The sequence below is a fragment of the Alosa pseudoharengus genome, unplaced genomic scaffold (assembly GCF_046254945.1).
Source record: "Alosa pseudoharengus isolate Yale_2024_CS ecotype anadromous, Long Island Sound unplaced genomic scaffold, YU_APseudo_1.1 YU_APseudo_1.1_scf_15, whole genome shotgun sequence".
Lineage (NCBI taxonomy): Eukaryota > Metazoa > Chordata > Actinopteri > Clupeiformes > Clupeidae > Alosa > Alosa pseudoharengus.
The window spans coordinates 27,239,118-27,261,993 of record NW_027468620.1 but is presented as its reverse complement, the minus strand read 5'-3'; the positions used below and the strand labels follow the sequence as shown (position 1 = coordinate 27,261,993).

The 22,876-nt window shown below is 42.0% G+C and overlaps 2 protein-coding genes across 6 annotated transcripts in view; one reads left to right on the top strand and one right to left on the bottom strand.

Moving 5' to 3' along the window:
- Positions 1 to 7,557, top strand: part of phactr2 (phosphatase and actin regulator 2) — a 42,567-nt gene extending 35,010 nt beyond the window's left edge. For all 5 annotated transcript variants that reach the window (XM_076286089.1, XM_076286088.1, XM_076286093.1 and 2 more), the window contains exons 9-12: positions 1,695 to 1,756; positions 2,991 to 3,128; positions 4,835 to 4,911; positions 6,032 to 7,557. In XM_076286089.1, coding sequence (XP_076142204.1) covers positions 1,695 to 1,756; positions 2,991 to 3,128; positions 4,835 to 4,911; positions 6,032 to 6,047 — 293 coding nt within the window. In that variant the 3' untranslated portion in view covers positions 6,048 to 7,557. The remainder of the gene's footprint in view (positions 1 to 1,694; positions 1,757 to 2,990; positions 3,129 to 4,834; positions 4,912 to 6,031) is intronic.
- Positions 7,558 to 19,589: 12,032 nt separating this feature from the next.
- sf3b5 (splicing factor 3b, subunit 5) lies at positions 19,590 to 21,963 on the bottom strand. The gene is made up of 2 exons (XM_076285115.1): positions 21,887 to 21,963; positions 19,590 to 20,146 (listed from the first exon to the last, which is right to left on the bottom strand). Exons 1-2 carry the CDS (start codon positions 21,955 to 21,957, stop codon positions 19,870 to 19,872), a joined length of 348 nt encoding a protein of 115 aa, XP_076141230.1. The 5' UTR covers positions 21,958 to 21,963; the 3' UTR covers positions 19,590 to 19,869.
- Positions 21,964 to 22,876: the final 913 nt, after the last annotated feature.

Genomic DNA, 22,876 nt, shown 5'->3' with positions numbered 1-22,876 from the left:
ACAGCACACAGTGAACACACAGTGAGGTGAAGCACACACTAATCCCGGCGCAGTGAGCTGCCTGCTTCAACGGCGGCGCTCGGGGAGCAGTGAGGGGTTAGGTGCTTTAGCTCAAGGGCACTTCAGCCGTGGCCCACTGGTCGGGGCTCGAACCGGCAACCCTCCGGTGTCCAGAGTGTTAACCAGTGGGCCAAGGCTGCCCACAATGTGTGTCAATGTGCGGCATACTGACTGGGTGTTATGTAATGTGGCCCAATGCCCCATCGGCCTCAGTGCATTTCAGGAATGGCTATGAAGAGAGCGGGAGATGGGGGAAATCACCATAGCCATAGCCTAAAGCAACAGTCTGGAGAAGTCATCAGTCTTCAAATCCAATAATCATGTGCATGAAGCTATTATTATGCATCTGTGGGTTTCTGTGGAATCTCCTGCAAGTTGACATGTAAAAATGTCTGTTAATGAAAGTGCAGAAAGAAGCCAAATTCTCCTGCTCAAAGACATGGACATTGTGCACTAGCGATGGTGTTAAGAGCTAGCTAAAGACATTCATGGTGGGGGTGTGTGGAGCTGAGCACTCTGGCAGAGGCTTATGTCCATAGAGCCATGAAGACATTTGCCGATCAGTATCTGCCTGTTCAGCCATGCAGTAGATCAATACTATAATGAGTTCAGTATAGATTAGTATGATAAATGGCTGCAGGATACAACTTTTTTTGCCATCAGTAGACTGGCTGCGCACAGTATGTACATGAGGCCTAATGATCAGACAACTTGTACATCCCCTGAACATATATTAGCCTGAGGCTAATGGGCATGTCAGCTCTGCAGGTCGTTTCATTATTGTATTCCCCATTACAACATCATTCCCCATTTTCCCCTGAAGATATTTTCTCTGTGTTCTTAATCATCCATGACAACTGGCAGGTCAAAATGTCTAACCTCCAGGTTGTCTTAACTGTTCCTCTCACTGCCGGCTGCAGTCTAATGACCAGACCATTAGATAGGCTGGTATTGCAGCACCTGATGGCTCTCCATAATGAGATTGAATCATTGATGAGCACATGTGGAACGGGATTTTCTTTTGGTTTAGTCCTACCAATTTAAATTCCCATCAGTCATCAAGAGGCTCATGTTGACCAAATGAATTGGCTTCAGTGCAGTTGAAAGCTAACATAAGTGTACAAGCGTAGGATGATGATGATGATGATGATGATGATGAAAGGCCAGTTGAGCTGGTGCTGGTGTCATCATCATCAGTCATAATATTTCTCAGTTCTGCTTTTCACTTGGTTGTCCAATCATAAGTATAATTTATTCAGTTAGAATAAGCGAATTATTGGCCCCAGCAGTGGCGCGACTGGCTGGGGCACCTGCACCGTACGCCGGCGACCCGGGTTCGATTCCCGCCCCGTGGTCCTTTCCGGATCCCACCCCGGCTCTCTCTCCCACTCGCTTCCTGTCGATCTTCACTGTCCTCTCTGATTAAAGGCATAAAAAGCCCAAAAAATATACTTTAAAAAAAAAAAAAAAAGAAGAAGCGAATTATTGTACCTTGCACACCCAGAAAGGGGAAGACGCTCTCTGCTTCTCCTGTATCAAAGGTTTCACCCCCCCCCCCCCCCAAATCAGAAATTGCGTAGGATCAGTGTTTTGGGATATTTATAGATACTCTTTTGTTTGTGTTGTTTTATCAGAGAAGAATGAAGTGGAGGAGCAGGAGGCCAAGCAGGAGATTAAAAGAAGACTCACAAGGAAGGTTAGAGCATTTACACTCATAATTGATCAGCTGTCAGCATCCATCTGTTGTTTGCAGCTATGCTACAATATGCTCTGTTGTTATGTGCTGTTATCTGTTTCTTTAACGCAATGGCAAAGTCTTCTAGAGAAGGTGTGAGTGGTGCTCAGCACCATCTGGTGGCCATAAGTGGAGCTAAACACCCCACTGCACTCTGTTTGCACATTCATATTCATGTTTCCACTTCCCACCCTGAGTCTGGGAGACAGGTGGCACAGGTCCCCTATATTCCCTTTTTAAGCTCTGGCAGTTGTCCTGTTTCAGTAGTGTCTCCAACGCCACAGATATCGGATCCTTTTAGCCTTAACCAAACTGAAGCTCCCGTGTGAAATGGCATAAAAGGCATCCAGGTGGGAGGGCCAGTCCAGTTCTGAGTGGGGGGGCTGGTGCTGTGTGGTGATTGTGGCTGCAGCGGTCTCTCGGATTATTGACCCCGGAGTGCCCGGCAGGGAAATGGGACTTGCTGAGGCTTTACCAGACAAGGCCCGATGGGGTTTCCGCTTTTAGCAGCTCGGATTGAGAGCGTTGGAGCTCCCCAGCTCACTTCTGCCCACACTCTCTATGTTGGCTCGCTGTGCTTCTGTATGTGTGTTCGGTGCTGTGTAGAGATATAAAACAAATGATGGAGAACTGACACTGATAGTTGTTTCTGGATGTATATTCAGAGATGTGCTGTAAAAAGCCTATTTTCATGCAGTAAGAAGGCCTGTAGAAGTAGAATGGCTGACTGAAACCAGGTGTTGCACAGACGTTGTTTTTGTTTAGAAATTTGTTGTAGAGAAATATACATTTTGAAAAATATAGATCCTGTTTTAAGGGCTGTTTTGTGTCTGTTGAATCCATCATTGCTGGCACTAGCACCATCACTTAACACTAAGATGAATGATAGCTGCTACTTTCTTTCCCTAGAATCTAATGGAGAAAAGAATGTGTAGCCAAAGAATGTTCTCATTCTCATACATTTAGAGCATTTGGCTTAAATTGGTTGAATTATCTCACTAGTTGATTCCGTTTGTCCCTTACTCCTATTCGATCAATCATTTCAGTATGCATATGTTTCACAGATGTTTTTCCCACTGTGGTTTTCCGGCTCTACAAAGAGGCAGAGGAAATATCAGAAAAGCTGCCAACCAATTCTAAATCAGTAATTCCCTCTCTGTGATCTACAATTCTCATAAATCTGTCTTGTGCCCAGCTGAGTGTGAGGCCCACGGTGGCAGAGCTGGTGGCTCGGCAGATCCTGCGCTTCAATGAGTATGTGGAGGTGACAGACGCCAAGGACTACGACCGCCGCGCAGACAAGCCCTGGACCAGGCTAACCCCAGCCGACAAAGTAGGTGCAAATCCCTCTGGAGAGTGTTCGTGGCTTCAGTGCCGAGCCCCCCCCTCCCACACACACACACACACACATGACCACTGTTCATGCTGCCTCTTTGTCTTGATCAGAAATGTCTTATTAGGTTTTTTGGCATCGTTCATGAAAGTTCAAGACAATATAAATGGGCAACATTTTTTTTTAAATACTGAGGAGGTTGATTTCAATATTAGGTTGGAATTGAAATCTCCAGGAGAATCGGATGCAAAAAACAAAACTGAATAGTAGGCTCAACTTATATTCCTATTTCATTTTCATTCTCTCCTGTGCACATTCTCTCTCTTTCTCTCTCTCTCTCTCTCTCTCTCTCTCTCTCTCTCTCTCTCTCTCTCTCTCTCTCTCTCTCTCTCTCCTTCACAACACACACACACACACACACACACTGCCCTTCACACTCTGAGATGAAAGGAGAGCTATTCTGTCCTCATGTGAACTCAAACACACATGCACGCACACACACACACACACACACACACACACACAGTCCCTTATACATGACCCATGATACTGATTGAAATAGAGTTGACAAATATGATTCTACATTCTAGATCAGCCATGTTGTTTGAGATTTGCCAAAATTGTGTTACTGAGGTACAAGATGTCCCTCTGAATTGACACCAATGCAAGGTCTGCAGAATAGAACCACAAAATGATCCCAACCTCTGTGATGAGGGACCCTGTCATTTCATTGCATTTTTTGCGCAATGGTTTAGTACCCTCTTCACTCTGTTCAGCCTAATGCCCCCTGGCCCATTAAATAGACCTTGACACTGCCCCCTTATGGCTGTGCACTGCATAACAAATGATCCTCATATACAGAGAGTGTCTTAATGGCGCTGCTGCCAACGTTTTCTTTTTTCCCAAGATGACCTCATCGCATATTCTGGGACTGTGCCCTGTGTGTAGGCACAAACAACAGCAGCCCCCCCCCCCCCCCCTCTCACCTCGGCTTCCAGGCTTTGGATCCCCCTCTTTTACACTCTTCCCCCGCCCCATCCCCCAACGTAAAGCCCGTCTAATGCCTGAATAGACGACGGTAGCCGTCTTGGCCACCGTTCCGGATTCCCGTGTTGCTGAAGTCTGTAAGCAGGAAGGCGTGCTGTGTTGCAGGATGATTCATCACCGTTGCGCCTGCAGAGGCGGGGAATCTGAATTTGGACCTTTTCAGCAGGAGATGTCTCACTTGTGTGCATAGAGTGCTGATCCTTTTTGCCTTGCCGATTTCTGAAATATGCACGCGTCTTTTGATATGTGATGGTATTTTTTTACTGTACTTTTGATCTGAAGTGAAAATGAAAACAACTGTTAAATCATCATTTGTAGTGTGTGGAAGATGGAGTGTATTGATTTTTGTTTGTTGGTAGAGGACCCATAATGAGTCCAATGTAACGCCTATGAAGAAAGGTGCCTGCTTGATGACCCCAGTGAAATGCTTTTGAAGGCTGTTCTGTTGGTGATGTTTTTGTTAGTGATTTTGGTTTTGACAGTAAATAGGCTTGGTTGTAGATTGGCCGCTGTGTGAAATCCCCTACCTACAGCATGAGGAATTGAACATCTCTCCTGTGTACATTTGACATTGTGCTGATAAAGATAGCAAACACACACATAGGGATGAATGGTATGTGTATATTTTTTATTTATTTATTTTTGCTTACACACCACAGGCTGCTATCCGTAAGGAACTGAATGAGTTCAAAAGCAAAGAGATGGAGGTGCATGAAGATAGCAAGCAGTTTACCAGGTGAGTACAAACACACTCATATAGATAGATGGATAGATAGATACTTTATTGATCCCCAAGGGGGAATTCAAGGTCTCAGTAGCATACAGACATCACACACAACATGCACTTACAGCAGAAAGGGTAAATATAAGTATATACATATAACAAAACTCCACTGTACAATAGAGACAGTGTATATATATACCATATACAGTGCAACAGGTACATTTTAGAAGCATCTCAAGGTCCACTGATAGAAGTAGGATGCACCAAAGCTCAATTGCAAGTGTCATAATAAGGGGTCTGAATACTTATAGAAATTGAATATTTCAGTCTTTTATTTTTTATAAATTTACAAAACACTCCAAACACCTGTTTCTTTGTGCAATATTGGAGCATTGTGTGTAGATCGAAAAGAATTTTTTTTTAACTGAATCCATTTTAAGATGAGTCTGAAACATAACAATATGTGGAAAACTTGAAAGGGTCTGAACTTTCCGATTGCACTGTACACACATACACACTTTTTATTGTCTGTGATTGAGTTATGCACTCAGTCCAGACTGAGTGAAGCCTGCTCCTATCCCGGTGCCTCCATACACACATTCTCACAACAACAAACATTCCCATATTCTAAAGTGGCCATGCATTCATAAGCTCATAAGCCATGCTCATTCAACAACTGGAAAGAGGTAGGGATACTAGTAGGTAGGGTTTCACAGCAAGCCTCCGCATTTAAACAATAAGAAATGCAGAGAAACTCAAACTCACAAATGTGCTAGTCAGGCTGTTACATCAGAACACGTAACACCGGGGAAGAGGTTGGTAGAGAGAGAGCGAAATGGAAGGCTGATTGAAAGAGACCTCCTCATCCGGAGGTTTCCTAAAAAGCCTCATCCAAAACGTTAGTGAAACAAGGTTGGTAGAGCAGGGTAGGGGGCGTAAAGGAGTTTGGAGCAAACGGGTTCATTTTTTCCACATCCCTAACCCAAGAGGTAGCTTGATGTGCAGGCTTGGTCTGCTATACTGAACCTCCAGCCCTGAATCCAAAAATACATTTTGGATTGGGAGTGTCAACAGGGCCTCCCTCGAAGACCCCTCTCAGTAAATTATCTTTTCTCCTTTGGCGTCCTGGCAGGTTCCATCGACCGTGAGATTGAGCTTGTTGGCAGGGGTCGAGAGGCTGATGGTGGCTTCCCTCGTCTCAATCAGCCGTCTCTAATCCCCCCCCACCGCCACTGAGGAACTGACCGCCCGAAGCTCAGACTGGCCTCTTCTCCTCCGGCACGAATGCCCATTTCCCACGGACCTGCTCGCTTCTCCTGAAGGCCAACGGCGGAGAAGGAACCATGTCTGAAGGGAACCCTCTGAGCGGAGCAGGAAGAAACTGAAATGAGTCTGGACTTATTGCAGGCCCTTTGAGGGTGGGGCCATGGGGGTCCTGGCCACTCTGGAGATGAACCTGCTCCAGGAAGCATTGTGCACTTTTCTGTTCGTTTGTTGGTTTGTTTGTTTTCTTCTTAAGGTGGCCCAGTTTTGTTTCACCATAATTCCTGAAATATGTGATGGTGTTGGCGACATTCACCACACACGCACACACTCACTCTCTCTCTCTCTCTCTCTCTCTCTCTCTCTCTCTCTCTCTCTCTCTCTCTCTCTCTCTCTCTCTCTCTCTCTCACACACACACACACACACACACACACACACACACACACACACACACACACACACACACACACACACACACACACACACACACACACACAGACACACAGATGCATACTGCCAGAATCCCCACTCTCAACAGTGCATTGTATAATGTATGTATAATGTATAATAAACTGCTGAGGGGGGAAATATCAGGGGACTTTTTTTTAATTATTATTGTATATTTGTCCATTATTCCATTTTAAGTATCTGCAGTATTATTGCTCTGAATGGAAGAATATCCTCAGATATTAGTGCATGTGAAAAAGGCTTTTTAACACTGTATGTTAATCCCAGCTTCCCTCATTTAGGCAAAGCTGGACCGAAGATGAAGGCATTTTTAAAAAACCCTCTTTAAAAACTGTAAGCGTTTCCTTCAATGTAATTGGCTATAATTGTGTTTATCTTTTCGCCTTCTGCCTTATCTCTGAGGCTCGGTCGATGTATTAGCTGGAGCTTCGTCTGAATGTGTGTTTGTGCCACAGCTGTAATGGAACATATCTAGTGTGTTGGGGAAGGGTCGGGGATGGAGTGGAGAGCGTGGGTCCAGTCCAGCCATCTCTCTCCTTCCCAGATGCGGAGGGGCATGTGGGTGCCTCCTAAATTAACACTCCAGTGTACCCCATTAACACTCCAGTGTACCCCAATGAATGGTTCAAAATGTCAAACCCTGTGAACTCTTTAACTATTCCTTTGCTGTTTTCTGCTCAATGACAATGCTTGACTCAACCTGTAGAAAAGCTTTACTGCCACCACTACTACAACGAATGGAGGTATTTGTTGATTTTACTCTATTGAAAAGTGGCTTAAAAACCTTAATACTTGTGTCAGTTTTTGAAAGTATTATTTTTAATGCAGATAAGTGATTGAGGAAGAGAGGATTTTAAATTATTGTAATTTTCTTTTTTTGTACAGAATGTAAGTATGAAACATGTCAATACACAACCTTGCTGGCATTTCCTGTCTTGTCTTGTTGTTTGCATAATTGTTTTTTTATTTTTTACTTAACTCAAGCTAGTGTGTAGAATGCCATTTGTTGACTCACGGTGGGGAACATTGAAAAGCACAGTCTATTCTGATTCACAGCTGTATATAGGCAATTGCATTTGCCTGGAGCATGCTGAGTGGTTCTCGTCTGTATATGATTACATGGCAGGGAACACATGTGGACACCAAAGGGGGGTTGAGGGGGAGGGAGGTGATTCATCCATCCAACATCGTATTGACCGCCATTTTATTTATTCCTCCACCTGTGGTGGTTCTCTCCAGGAAGTCCAGTTTTCTTAGGTACAGCTACCTCTTGCTGATGCAGGGCACAAAACAACACATATTACCCACAGCCATCGCCGTCTCTTTCTGTGATGATGGTAGTTTTATAAACTTCAGGCTCAAGAGCTAGTAGGCTTATATGTGGCTGAGAGACACACAGTGGTGCATCACTACTGTTCTGGCTGGGTGGGACTGCCTCACCAGTAAAGAAATCTGTTTTCTAAGTAAAACTTAAACATGTGCTCATTGATTTTTCAGTCTCTGAATCTGGTGCCTTGCAGTGTTTCCACTGTTGTACACTTCTTTTCACATTCACTTGTCAGAAAATATGTGGAGATGGTCATTGATTTCCCTGAAAGACACAAATGATGCAGTCTTATCATGGCAGTCTATAAGGTCCAGGTGGAGTACACTGACTATTGAGTATGTTTGGGTGTGTGCACGTGTGTGTGTGCTCACGTGTCTGTGTGTGTGTGTGTGTGTGTGTGCGTAATTGCGTGAAAACCAAAGGCATGGGAGAGAAAAGTGATGTGACAGGACAGCCGACTGGGCTTGTGTCCACAGTGCGGTGGTGCGTGAAGCGGCTGAGCAGAGCTAATAAAACAGAGAGCTGGGGGAGCGTACCTAATGCCTCTGAACAGCCCGGCTCCGTCCTTAGCCCTTCATTACCGTGTCAGTAGAGGACCTGCTGATAGAAGTGTGGCCGCGTGGTGGAAATCACACTATTCGGAGAAATTAATTGCATCTATTAAAGGTTTAATTCATTTTCGATTGCTTACACATGAATAATTGTACAAAGGATATTAGAGTGTTAGAAATAATGTGCAAGATGATGAACATTATTCATTTATTCTTTAAAAAAATAACACAGGCAGCCTATTCAGATGCTCGAAATAGTAAATTCAGTGATTATTCAGCTAATAATCACCTAATAACACTAAACATTTAACTCAATAAATGTGGTTACATTTGCATTGGACTATGCAAACAATCTTGTTATACACAGTTGGGAGTGTATTGACCATAATGCTGCAGATTCTGTGTTCCTTGCTGGGTCTTCAAAGCCCTGTCTGGTCACACCTCTGTCACCACATCACCGTGTTAAATCCAGTGGACAGTGCTCGGATCCATTGGCGTCACTGGCACCAAAGTCAATGAATAGATTTCATGCCCAATTTACATTCCTCTCTATTTGGTTTGCAAAACTGTTTGGAAGATTAAGCTAATGATCAAGCATCCGGAAAGTATGCTGCTTTCACTTAAAAAAAAAAAAGATGTACGCTCACATTGTAGTCAATTAGACACCGTTTAGAGCAGCTTTTGTTTTCGAGGAAGAGAAATTCTTCACTAGCCTAGAAATCTAGACGCACCCTAGCGGCAGCAAATTACATTTGCTTATAGGGCTAGTCTAGCAACTCTCCGTTGGCTTGTGAGCTCGAAAAATTAAACTTCTATCAGGCCAATCAAATCGTGTATAGAGTCGTTAGGCGGGCTTAACATAATGATTGATGGCAGAGTTGCAACGGTTTGGCTTGAATTCCCTGCTACTTGAAAACAAAGAAGATGGATGTTGCTGTTGGCCAACAGTGTGACACGAGTTAAGCTTGTTTTAAGATGGCAAAAGATAGCCTAGCCAACTAGCTCCGCTGGTGGGAAAACGCATGGGACTCAGCGATGTCCTATTGCGTGCAGAGGGAATTTGAAAGACAACCGATTATCCCGCCCCTCGGACTGAGCGCACTGCGAACGGTGAGTGCCCAGACCCTACATTTTAATGTGGGTCAGGCTAATTCTTCACACCATGTCACCATGAATCTAATGATCTCAAGGAAGGCACCTGAAAATAAATGACAAAAAAAAAAACACTGAACCAGAGAAATGATGGACAGAAAACCAGGGTGTGTGCTTTTATTCAACCTATTTGTATTTCTTTCTGGATTATCGGCCTCATAATTCTGAATAAAGATGAAAAAGTAATTCCTCTCATGCAAATAGGTCTATGCAAACAGGAAGCATACACCACTAGTTCGTTAAAAGTGTTATAAAAAATAACACCTATATACCTATAGAGCTATTACATGTCTTTTCAACCATTTAATAATCCCCCACAGATTTCTTTTTATATCATATCAGTGTATTTCATTTGAATTTGGGTCTCCCATGGCTCTATTTGGGATTTCTGATTTAATGAAGTTGAACCCCCTTGTTACCTTGACATGCAATGTCCCGATACAACTTACTTTCATGGCCAGTTGTTCTTACCAAGCACATGCAGATGGTTCAAATGTATGGTCCAAGGAAGTAATCATATTGTTGATGTAATGGCCAGCAGATAAACTAATACGTTGAGAGACAAATTAAATTTAACAGACACAACCATAAGTCCAGAACAAACAGCAAGTGAACCCTGTAGTCTAGAGCTTAAGATGTGCACATCCTCAGTGTTTGATCTGGATGACCTAGGAGGCAGGAGACGTCCACACTCAGGGCCGGAGTGGGGCCACTTTTCAGCCCGGGAGTTTCAGGCCCAAGACCGGCCCACTTTTTTAGTGGTGGTGGAAATTGGATAAACTAGATGTACCGCAGAGCGGTACAAAATATGACCGCCACCCAGTCCAGCACATTTTTTCCACAAAAATAAATCACGCTGAAAGGCCTATATGATTCTAACTGTCTCACTAAATTGCATTATCCACACTCAATTCTCACTGATATCTGCTAGACAACAAGTACCAAAACATGATTAGTTCATAGATTTCACATGTAAAATTCATTTTATACAACCCCACCTCCATCTTGCCTTTTCATAATTCTGAGAAATTCTTGAATTGTGTGCATGTGTGCATGTACATGTTTATGTATTGTGTGTGGGTGTGTGTGTGTGTGTGTGTGTGTGTGTGTGTGTGTGTGTGCCTGCGTATTAGCCTGTGCATGCAAGCGTACATATGTCTACTGTGTGAGTATGTGTCATACGTATGATTACTGTGAATGTATGTGTGTGTGTGTGTGTATCTGTTTGTGCACATGTGTGCACATGAAATGGGTTAACATGACCCCTGGAGGCAAACATATATTATATATTCACAGAGAACTGTGTCTGCCCTACCCTCCTTTCGGGGTGTCCAGTCCAGCGGGGGGCTACAGATCAAAACGAAAAACGATGGTTCCATCCTATCCATGTGGGGTTACATGCCCACCAAGTTTCGTGTACCCCGGTCTTTCAGTGTCCCGGGAATCATTGACGGAAATTTGGGCATGCGAAAAAGAAAAAAGAAAAAAAAAAAAAAGAAAAAAAAATCTGACTAAACCTATATGACCGCCGCTTCGCTGCGCGTCAGTGTCAGTTGTCAGTTCCGTGGGGGGGGGGGGTTCGGACAGGCCTGCAAACACTGCACTCGCACATGCGAGTAAAAATGATGGCGTGCGAGTGCAAAAAAATATTTAGGCGCACTGGTGCGAATTACTTCTAATCATGTCAATGTTTGTCTACAAAATACAACGCAATATCGAGAAACATTACTGTGCAAACCATAGAATCACGTCGCGAATGCAGCATAAAAACTACACCTCCCATTAACGTTAGCAGTTTCACGTTGTGACTCGCTAGTAGTCGCTTCTATCAAATCCAAGAGCGCGCAGAAAAAGCGGAAAGTTAGACTAGCCAGCCAAGATGCAAAGATTGAAGAAATTAGTTCTTCTATCCACCGAATTCATCTTATATAGGAGGAACAGGATGAGATTCTGAGAATGCAGTGAGAGAAGGAAAGGTAACCTAACATGCCTTTTAGCCCAGTTGACGTATTATGCAAAATATATCTGTAGCGAACAGGCACAAAAGTACATCAATTGTCTGGCGTTATAATTTAAGTTGAAGGAAATAGCTGTAGATGACAATGTTTATCAGATGTTTGACAGAAATGGTTTGGATTTAATCTAAAACTCTGAACTGAAACAGTTATATAAAACAGGTATTCACACAGATGTTTGCATTTTTAAAACAGCAAATTATTTAGATTTTCCCTGGTTTCAGAGAGGCTACGACTACAATACTAAAATAAGATGTGGAGGTTGAAACAACTGTTTTTATACAGAAAATAAAGTTTATTTTGCTTTAATAAATGTCTTAATTTTTTTTTATGTCAATTCAGATAGTTGATTCTATGCCTCAGCCAGCTATAGCCTCATGACCTTTAACCTCTACCTGTGACCCCATGATCTTTAATGCCTTATTAGTTAATTTAGGCTTAATTAACTGTGTTGGGTTTAATGAGGATCCTTCAATCTGCTTGAGAGGTATAAAACAAACATTGCCAGTCAACTATGACCTCACGTGACCTTGACCTTTGACCCCAAGACATTAAACACCTACTAATTTCATCAAGAACTTATGGTGAGTAAGTACACCAAGTTTGGTAAAGATCCTTTTACCAGTATGGGAGATATCAGCTAATATCTATATGTGATTATATAAAGAATATCTATATATATTATATATAATCATTATACCATGGTCCATTCAAAGCTGTATATCTTTTTTCTGGTACAAATCTGCACTGTAGGCACCTGAAATTCTTAATCTACATGAAATTACGGTTCGATTGATACCACATATCCTTTTGCTGTATTTACTTCCACCTTCAACCCTAATTCGCTCAGACTATAAGAGGCATATTGAACTACTGTATTGTTTACATGTTTTTTTCTGCATGGGTCAGCTATCATGTTGTTGTTTGGTGATTTGCTCCTTTACTACACCCACTTCTGAGCAAACAAGCCATATAGGGTGATCATGTAGCCTACTGCTGTCATAGCCTACTGTTCTTTCTTCCATAAAATAACTTTAATTCATATGGTTAACTCTATTATCCTTTCTACTTGTCCCTATAGTCATAGTTAATTTCGGGCTCATCATTTTCAGCGGGGGACTGGCTACTACTGCATACACAGATCAAGCTTGAGTTTTGTTATCAATATTTGCATAATATTTACAAAGTCTATGAATAGCCATATTGGATGATACTAAAATGCTAATATTTTAATTAATTTAATATGTTACTTGCGAATAGGTTGACAACGCTAACGTCCAGTAGGTTATTAGCCCAATTACGCCGTTATAATCATGGCTATCTCTCTTTACCAGTTGCCACTTATGTCCTCTTCAAAAAAAATTGGAAGCATGGCACATTTGGCAGCATTTCCCTCCAATACTTTTCTTCTTTTTTACCTGGCCTTTTCAGTCCCTCATGGCATCTTTCTACCATCCATCCTCCCTGACGCTTAGGGCCGGCCCGGCTGGTATCTGAGAAAACTTTTTAGGAAAGACGGGCTATATGGACCCAACCAATTAACTCTTTTTGGGACGGGAGAACAACCCATGCAGAGGCTGGTGTTAGGCATAGAATGCGAACGTGTGTAGCCAACTTTAAGAGAAGATAGATTAACGTCACAAATGCCAATATTTTTCTCCAATCCCGACCGGCCCAAAAGTGAAGCGGCCCACCGGGAATTCTCCCGATTCTCCAGATTACCCACTCCGGGCCTGTCCACACTCTTCCCTTGATGAAAGTCAGGCATGTGTGAAAGACACAGAGCAATCAGATGTGAAAGGCTGATGGCATTAAGTAGCTGACCTACCCAACTTGGCCTTTCTAATTCCACTAAAAAAGAAACACGTAATCTAAGTATAAGTATGATGTCATGAACATAATGCCAATCCATACACTAATGACTTCTTAATTAAATGTACACTGCGGTCTCTGTTATAGGCTGCAGCTTGCTGTAACAGTTCCAATGGGCAAATGGTGGCTGGTATGTCTGGTATTTTGAAAGTGGACAGCAAACTTCTGAAATATTTCTTCACTACTTTAAATTTAATGCGATAGGGCAACAAACCTCAGTTCTGTTATTGATACAATAGACTTGAAAGTTCATACCTGACTGATCTCATTAAGGGACCGTTCGTTATTTATAAACGGGGTCACCGGAGGAAAATAGGGGAGGGTCATGTCTTTTAATTCTTTGTTGAGGGGAGGGTCACCTAACTTTTTTTGTCTAGGAGGGGGGGGGGTCACCCATCTTTTGTATTAATGAAAACAGCAAAAAATCAAAGTGGCTTGTTTGATTGTTGATTTCTGTCGCCATATAACGTTCTCTTTCGTTCCATAGCTGTCAATATTGAACAATGAAAATAAGGGAGATTTCCCGGGTTTCTCACGCAAAATACGGAAAATGTCAACATCCGTCCCCATTAACGTTGGAAGGGTTGGAGCAACAAAGTAGCCTACTTTATTCACGCCTAACAGCCTATATCCATTTGGTCAACTTTATCCAGCCCTAAAAAAGCTAACTTTGGTTTACTTGTAGTTTACCGTGTAGCCTAGCCTAACTTTAAACAGTGTGCATGCTTATAAAGCATACTTGTGCTTCATTCATCCACACATCCAGCTCCTAACGTTTTGACAAGCATCTCTACCAATTGACCTTGTTCCTGCCCATTTCTAGCTTTGCTGTCTCCATCCTTTCTGTTTTTGTTGTTTGCAAAAAAATATATAGTAGGCCCTATTTGTTGGTAACCAGCAAGTGCAATTTGTTAATCGCTGTCATTAACCTCTCCTGCCAACAAACATGTGTTACGTTCCAAGTACACTCTAAAAAATGCTGGGTTATTTTTTCAACCCAAACGCTGGGTTGAGGCTGTTGGGTCATTTTGTATGGTTGTTTTTACTCATATTGGGTCATTTCTGTAACCCAGCTTGCTGGGTTGATAGTTTATCACTGCTGGGTTGATAGTTTAGGGCTGTGCTCCCTCCTGTCCCCCACCTGACGTGGAGTACACTACCCAGCACCAGGGTGACTTCAACACAGCTGCATAGTTATTTGAAGGTTGAGAAAAAAAAAAAATCGGCAGGCAGGCAGGCAGGCATATTCTTTCAACCGTCAAGTCCAGCAGCTGTCAACATGCAATGGAAATCAGGTGATTTCGGAAGGTATGTATCTGCTTTTATTTATTTATTTATTTATTTTTATCCAGACGGATTTTAAAAGTCCACCCAGAGACATACCCTTCGTGATATCAAGGAATATTCTGCCTGCCATTTCGTTCAGCTTCAAGCAGGTTAGCAGGTGTCATTCCACTAATATTAGCTACTGTTAATGTTAAATCTACACAAATACAGACTCATAAAAACATAGTTCTGTATTCACTGGGTAGGAACTGCTGAACAGAAACAAAACGAACTTTTACAACGAACTGCAATTAGCATACCAGCAGCTGGTAGGTAACGTTAGCAGACTTGGAAACGTTATGCTAATTAAATATGCTTCGTGGTTAACGTTTGTCAACTAGCCCTCACAGTCGAAGTAGTCTCTTCACAACACGTAACTTACGATAATAATCATGCCAAACAACATCGTATTAAATCATTCAGGGTAGCCTCATATTATAGCCATGTAACTTACTGGGTGGTTCTTGGTGGTAACATTAACTTGGATTCACTAATTGAATAATGTGTTAACATTAGCTAGCTAACGTTAGCACTGCTGAACTTATGTTTGTCAGCCTAATGTTAGGCTAATGGTAATGTTGTTATCAAGCTCATCTGACATAAACGCACGTTTTGTAGGCTATTACTGGTATTATGTTTAAAACTACTCCATAATATTAGGTGGTCATGGTTTCCGAGTGTGTTGCACTAATAATTTGTCTCCTGGTGGATTTTTATGTCTGTCAATATCATTCACTGGTAATGGTTCATGCAAGTCTTGATATAAAGTTCTGTAACGTTAGGCTAACAACAGTGATTAAAATGCACTCTTTTTTTGTTTGATTGACAGGGCTGACCCCCAAAACGGACTTTGGAATCTGCCTGTCTTCATGGAAGTATCACATGCATTTTATACTAGGCTATCTATTCAAAAATAAAGAAAATTATCAAATAAATAATTGTGTCGAACTGTTTTATTTCATTGCATGGCTTTTGAAGGCCATTTAATATAGACTGTTTATATCAGGCCTAAAGCTGTTAACAGAAGGTGTGACTTTCAAGTAAGTAAATACAAACCTTGAGTTATTAAAAGTTTGTACAAGCAGAGTATTTTAAAAATCAACCAGTAGTTTTGGGGGATTTGGTTACATAACCCAAACATTAAGTAACTTTAACTAAACAGTTGTGTCAACATAACCCAACATATTGGTTAAATTTCAACCCAGTTGTTGGGTTAAATTTAGTAACCCAATTTGCTTGGTTAAGATAACCCAATGCTGTGTTGGACCACATTTTACTCAGCGGCTGGGTTGAAAACAACCCAGTTTGGGTTGTTTTCAACCCAGCATTTTTTAGAGTGTAGCAGTGCGTAATTCTGCTTCATAAAGCAGATTACAGAATACAAATACATTGGTCATATAAATAGCCAGTTTATGGTCTACAGTGTAGGCTAGAGTTGGTAAGTTATGGTAGGCCAACTTGGAGTGAATATACAGGGGGATTTCTTTGGCTCTTAGCCTGGCAGGTGCGCATGCACATAGCCTACGGCCGAACACTGCAAGCGCCAATGAATCGTGCTCTCACAACAACCACGTCGTTAACTTAAATAGGCCTACTATAGGTTAACATCACTCTGAGTTCGCATTCAAGCAAGCAAAACGATGATTTGAATACATCTGTTTCTCTGGAAGGGCAATTAACAACAGGACAACACAGAGACAGGCCAGAATGCAGGACTAATGTTATGAGAGTATTACAGTAATATGGGATATTCTGAAAATATTAAAACGGCAAGACAGCGGGGAAAAGTTAAAATGATAGGCCTAAACCCGGAAAAAGTTGGCATGTTAGGTATTTTTCGATTATTTGTGAAATTGTGCAAACGGTCTTTTCAAGTCATTTGAGAAGGAAGGAGTGTAGCAAGCTCCCAAATTGACGCTCATCTGAGAAATTGAGTTTTGGATAATGTTCAGCTTCGGCAGCTTTACAATGACTGAGGAAGCCTAGAGACGAGTCCATAGCAACAAGTTCATGTGTTGAATTTGTTATTACCCAGTGTGCTTTGTTGAATGGTCTCAATGTTTTATTGTTTTATTTCATGTGAATACTTACTACAGGAGTAAATTATTTCAAGTAGGCTAATGCAGTTGCAGGAAGTGTGCATTTAGTTTCAATGCTTATTGTGTTTCCACAACAATGTTAGTGCGTAAATCTACAGAAATGGCCACCATCTTGGTGAAGTGTGATGTGTAAGATCAGAAAGCAGAGGGTGAGCTTAAAAGATTGTTTAAATCGATGTGTTTTCGTAGCGCTCCATAGCGCTAGGTATCGACAATTGGCCGGGGAGGGTCATGTATTTTTTGAGAAGACTGGTCGTTGAAATTTTTCTTGTAGGCAGCGAGGGTCATGCAACTTTCGATTGAAGCTCGAAATCCCTCCGGTGACCCCGTTTATAAATAACGAACGGTCCCTAAAGACACTCTTAGCCAAAGAAAAATTCTGATTACTCTGACTTCAATGCTTGGATCAGGGACAGACAGATGATATGCAGTACGGGGAGTCACACAAGTAGGATTGATAACATCTGAAAAACTTGCTTTGAAAAATGTCTGAACAGAGTGATGCTTGCCCTGCAGGCATGAACACTATGAGCCTGTAGCTTATTAGGTTATTTAAGATGTTTTACACAACCCTTCATTTTGTATTATTAATATTTTACAGATCAAGTCATTTTTTTGTCCGTTGGCTCTGCCTCCACACATACAGTGGCAGTCCCTCTCCTTTGGCCATTTGGCAAATGTGCTGCAAGGGCAGAGACTAGCAGAACAGACAGGTGGATAATTTAATGCCTTACCGCACCTGGCTCTGAATGGATTCATGCATGCCACATCTGGGCAAAATACTTTCCAGAATCAAATGTGGAACTTGTCCTTTAGTGAACAAAGTATGGTTTGCAAATTATTTTGACCAAAGGAACAATTTTATATATGTCTGAAATAGCTGAAAATAACAACTCTAAAACTTCTGAGAAAATAGAATGGCCAAGCTTCAAATTGGCTTAATGTCTCTTTTAATCATTTTCATACCGTTGGACTGAATCGCCCTTCTGCAGGTATGCTGAAGCCTAGCCAACCTTTTTAGTATGCCTCTCTAGGGCATTTCACGGGCACCACCAACAGATGAACATCAGCCCCTCTTGTCACCAAGCCTCATCAAAGGACAGATTCAGAATCATAACTCCATTACTCATGGCCCTTCTGCTCCGCCAGACGGGTGGCCATTTGCATGCAAAATCAAATGAGAAAAGGCCTCCTAATGGTCTACCAAAGGGAGTCTGAAAAGCTACATAACTAATACTTAATTTATCTCCAATAAACCTCTGGTCTGCATTTTCAGTTTCAAGTAGGCTAGTTGAAAATACTGCATCTCATCACAGGAGGCGACTGTTTACATTTTGAGTTATTTACCATTAGGCTCAAAGGAGTCCTGCCAGTATTGGTTTTGCAAAATAAATTTTCAAAACGGACTCTGATGGCACTTATGGTTGGATGCACAAGCAAAGCAATCTCCACTCTATCATTTGGGAAAAATGAAAGTCACCTCTACAGAGACTAGATACTGGATATGTACCATTTTGGAAGAGATCCACTATTAATCAGCTTGATATACTGTTGTATATGCACACTATTCTTCTTCCTGGCAGAATGAAGTAAGTAATTGACTTCCCTCACACGGCAATGCCTCACAATGGACTATATTTATCACCTTGCAACTGCATACTGACACTGACCTATAGCCCACTGTACAAAAATGAAGGAATGCTTTTCTAAATTGTATTTATGCTAATGCATTCATTAACTTTTGGGGGTGAAAACAAACAAGTCACCAAATGCTGATGGCTCCTCGATGGCAGAATGAGGTGCATTACAATGGATATGGGGGTTTCTGCCATTATGCCAGGGCTGACTGCCTTGGCTCATGACAGAGCAGAAACCACTCTGCTGCAGTCTCAAACTGCAAGGACAGCTGGTGGGGATTCACCCTGCAAACTATGAGCTACATCACAGAGCCCAGAGTGCAGGGCAGCCATCACACCAAATGGAGACTCCAAACTGTGCTGAATATAAAGAAGTTGTTGAGTTTGTTAACGACTACCAGCATGTGCCTCGCGATACAACATTTTTATAGGAAATATGTCCGTATGATGCATTCAATCGTTAAAAGGGAATCAAAGACTTAATTTCAGACCAGCGAAGAATAAAATGAAAAGAGCAGTAAAACAGCCCATCATAGTGGTCATCTTTCTCCAGTAGCTCCACAGTAACCGCATCTATTGGCATATGAGTCATTAAGCTTGGCTGTTAGTTTGCAAAGATAAATGTTGTTTATCGTGCAGTTGAGATGAAACCCTTCATTATACTAAATATCCAACATAATCTCATCTGAGCCCTAAACAGGTTGTCCTCCAAACAAACATGATATTTTAAAGGTGAGGAGAAATAATGGATACAGAGCATTACAAGTGACAGTCTATAAAGGATGGGCACTAACTCTGGCAGGCATTTTTATTCTATTAGATTTATTGTTCCCCAGCAGTCCTGGCATAGCCTGCTGGTTCCATAAAGATAGTTTTTCTTTTTTCACAGCTGACCTTGAAGTATTGAATGAGACAACCAGGAGAGTCAAATATATAACAAGACAGATATTTCCTGTGAACAGAAGGCCAGAATCAGGTAAACATTGAACTTAACATTTTATTATAGAAAAATGCATCATCATGAACATTCTCAGCTCTACAGCACCCTGAAAAAAAGGGGTGGGGGGTGGGGGGAATCACACAAAAAAGTAACAACAGTGATCCTATGTACAAACATCAGTCCATGAATGTCACACTTCATCCAACTTTGAAGAGCCACTGCCGCAGAATGGACTTCATCTGGACAGCCCTCCCCCCAGCCATCCTAACGCCACACAGCAGGCATGCCAGCAGCGCTGGCCCCCTTCTCCCTTCTCTGGCTAAGCGTCATCGGGTTTGTCAGCAGGAGGCCCGCAGGGCTGCAGCATCTTCTCCATCAGGTTGAAGCGCACACGGGCCTTGCTCTCGTTCTCGGCAATGGAGAAGTAGTTAAGTAGGTCGAAGTGTCCCATGTAAGAGCAGTAGGAGTCCCGATGCTGGTTCACCAGCCATTCCCACTTGGTGGTGTCGGCGTGGCCTGTGCCAATGTATTTGGACTGCAGGTGCTCAAGCTGGCTGTGGATATTGTAGCGATCAGTCATGGTGGATGGCACAGGTCTGGAGAGAAACAGAAGTAATGTAACTGGCAGTCGTACACTCCTGTCTCACCTGGCTTGCTTTTCCCTATCAAGCCAGCTGCAAGTTGAAGCCTATGGACCAGCTAACATCTTTCTTTTTACGAGACAAGAGAACAGTTCCTTACAAAAGACCGAATAATAATACATTTAAACTCACCAACCCGAATGCCTAATTTACCCACAGATGTTTTTTTCTGGACCAGAAGTGTGAGAGTACAAAGGCAAAGCTTCCGGTTGACCCATTACTGAATGTCAACGTTGAATTGAATTGTTTTAGATCTGGTTCCTTTGTGCCCGATCTATGGTAGGTATAGTATTTAAGTATACAGTGCTGGCCAAAAGTATTGGCACCCATGCTAAAGTTGACTGAAAAGAGGAATATAAAATCATCTTTTGGAAATATCTAACCTTTAAGGACACCAATTTTCTTAGTGAATGAATAATGTATCATAAATAAATAAATGTTCTTCCTTAAAATACAGGGGTCATAAGTATTGGCACCCCTATGTTAAATTTCCATAAAGACAGGCAGATTTTTATTTTTAAAGGCCAGTTATTTCATGGATCCAGAATACTGTGCATCCTGATAAAGTTACCTTGGCCTTTGGAATTAAAATAGCCCCACATCATCACATACCCTTCACCATACCTAGAGATTGGCATGGGTGTTATTTCAGTTAGCCTATTAGCTGGTTTGATTTGCACTGAGCTCAATGAGCATATTTCCTCATTTTTCACTTCAGGCATTAAGATCAATTTCCAAAAGATTATTTTATATTCCTCTTTTCAGTCAACTTTAGCATGGGTGCCAATACTTTTGGCCAGCACTGTATGTACTCTTTTGATCCCGTGAGGGAAATTTGGTCTCTGCATTTATCCCAACCCGTGAATTAGTGAAACACACACAGCACACACACAGCGAGGTGAAGCACACACTAATCCCGGCGCAGTGAGCTGCCTGCATCAACAGCGGCGCTCGGGGAGCAGTGAGGGGTTGGGTGCCTTGCTCAAGGGCACTTCAGCCGTGCCTACTGAATTCCTTGAATTTCACCTGGGGATCAATAAAGTATCTACTGGTCGGGGTTCGAACCAGCAACCCTCCGGTTACAGGTCCGAAGTGCCGGAGGGTTGCTGCAATTTACGCCACGGCTGGGTTTATGAAGTGAATTGAACTATGGGAACTATGGGGAAATCCACCGGTGAAGTTGCTTTAATATAATTTAAGACTATATGAAATGACGAGCAAATGAATCATCAATGCGCTTTTGTAACTTTTCTACACGACCGAATACCCAAGCCAGAACATAACAAACTAGTCTAGCATTGTGAGTTAGCGATAGTTGCCATGCTCTAGTTAGCATCCTGCTAACGCCTAGCTCACTCAAAATCAACTTCGCTTTCGTCGATGACCAACAACTCTAATGGGACAGCACATTTCGATTGACTTCTAAATAATTCGCTTACGTGCCGAAACAAATCGAAATAGTAAGTAAGTAAGTAAGTAACAGCCATACGAATGCGTCGTTAAACTAACGTTAGCATTAACTAACATTAACGTTAACCTTCGTCTTCTTTGACGCTAACGTTGCTTCAACTTCAGCTTATCTACAGCTAGCTAACGAGCGGTCTTATAATCATTAAGGTACCTCTGTTATTTCTGCACGTCGCTGGTTGACGAATTAAAGAAATAAACTCTGAAATACAATAGTAAACAACTCACATGAAAGTCCAACGTAGGTAAATTGAATGAAAAGGCAGTCCGTATCTAAACCGGAAATGTGGATGTTTCATGAACGTTTTGCCGTGTGGAAACACTGACACAATATTTAGTTCCCCCCGACCATAGGCTGTACTGGCGGACAGGTCGAAATTAAATAAAAAAAACAACTTTTAAGAATGGTAAGGCTTTGATAATAAGCACTGCATATCTGGCGTAGAGTGGCAGGTAGGAAGGTGGAGCAAATTCTCAGTCACATATAGCCCTTTGAGGTAAGTCAGTAACTTTCATTCTCTTAAACAAAAGGGTTGGTTATGAGTCATAGCCTATTGTAAAAACAAATAGTATTTGTAGTCAATAATGTAAACAAAAATTAACATATAGGCCTAAGTATGAAACACCATCTGCAATACTCATTCTGTATATATTATAGCCTATGTTCATTTTTAAATTACACTCACTGCACTGCAGTGTAGCCTAGTTGTTGTAGGCCTATTTGTTGTAGGCCTACCTCACAGCAAAATCCCCACATCTGTGATGGTTCATACAATCAAATAATTAAATAATACACTAATGTAGCCACTCTTTGCCACTTGGCACCGGGACCTAACCTAACAATAGCCTGCATGTGGCTCCCAGTTTTTACATGGGTTATGCAAAGTGTATGTTAAAGGAGAATTCCTTTCTACCAATGAAGTGTGGAGATACATTGAGCCTCGTAAATGGTGTAAAAAAGTGATTTATTTGCATGGCTAGCCCGATGCCGAAGCACTACCATTGAAAAAGCTGTTGGTAGCATCGGCTAACTAGCGCCAGATTTTGGAGTGCAGGGGACAAGCCGAGATGGGCTATGAGACATACGTTCACACTCGGTATCATGTTTCAACACACTTTAGGTCAATATCACACCGGAATTCTCCTTTAATATACAACTAGGCTAATATGGCTGAGTATGTGGGCAGCTGTGGCCCATTGGTTAGCACTCTGGACAAA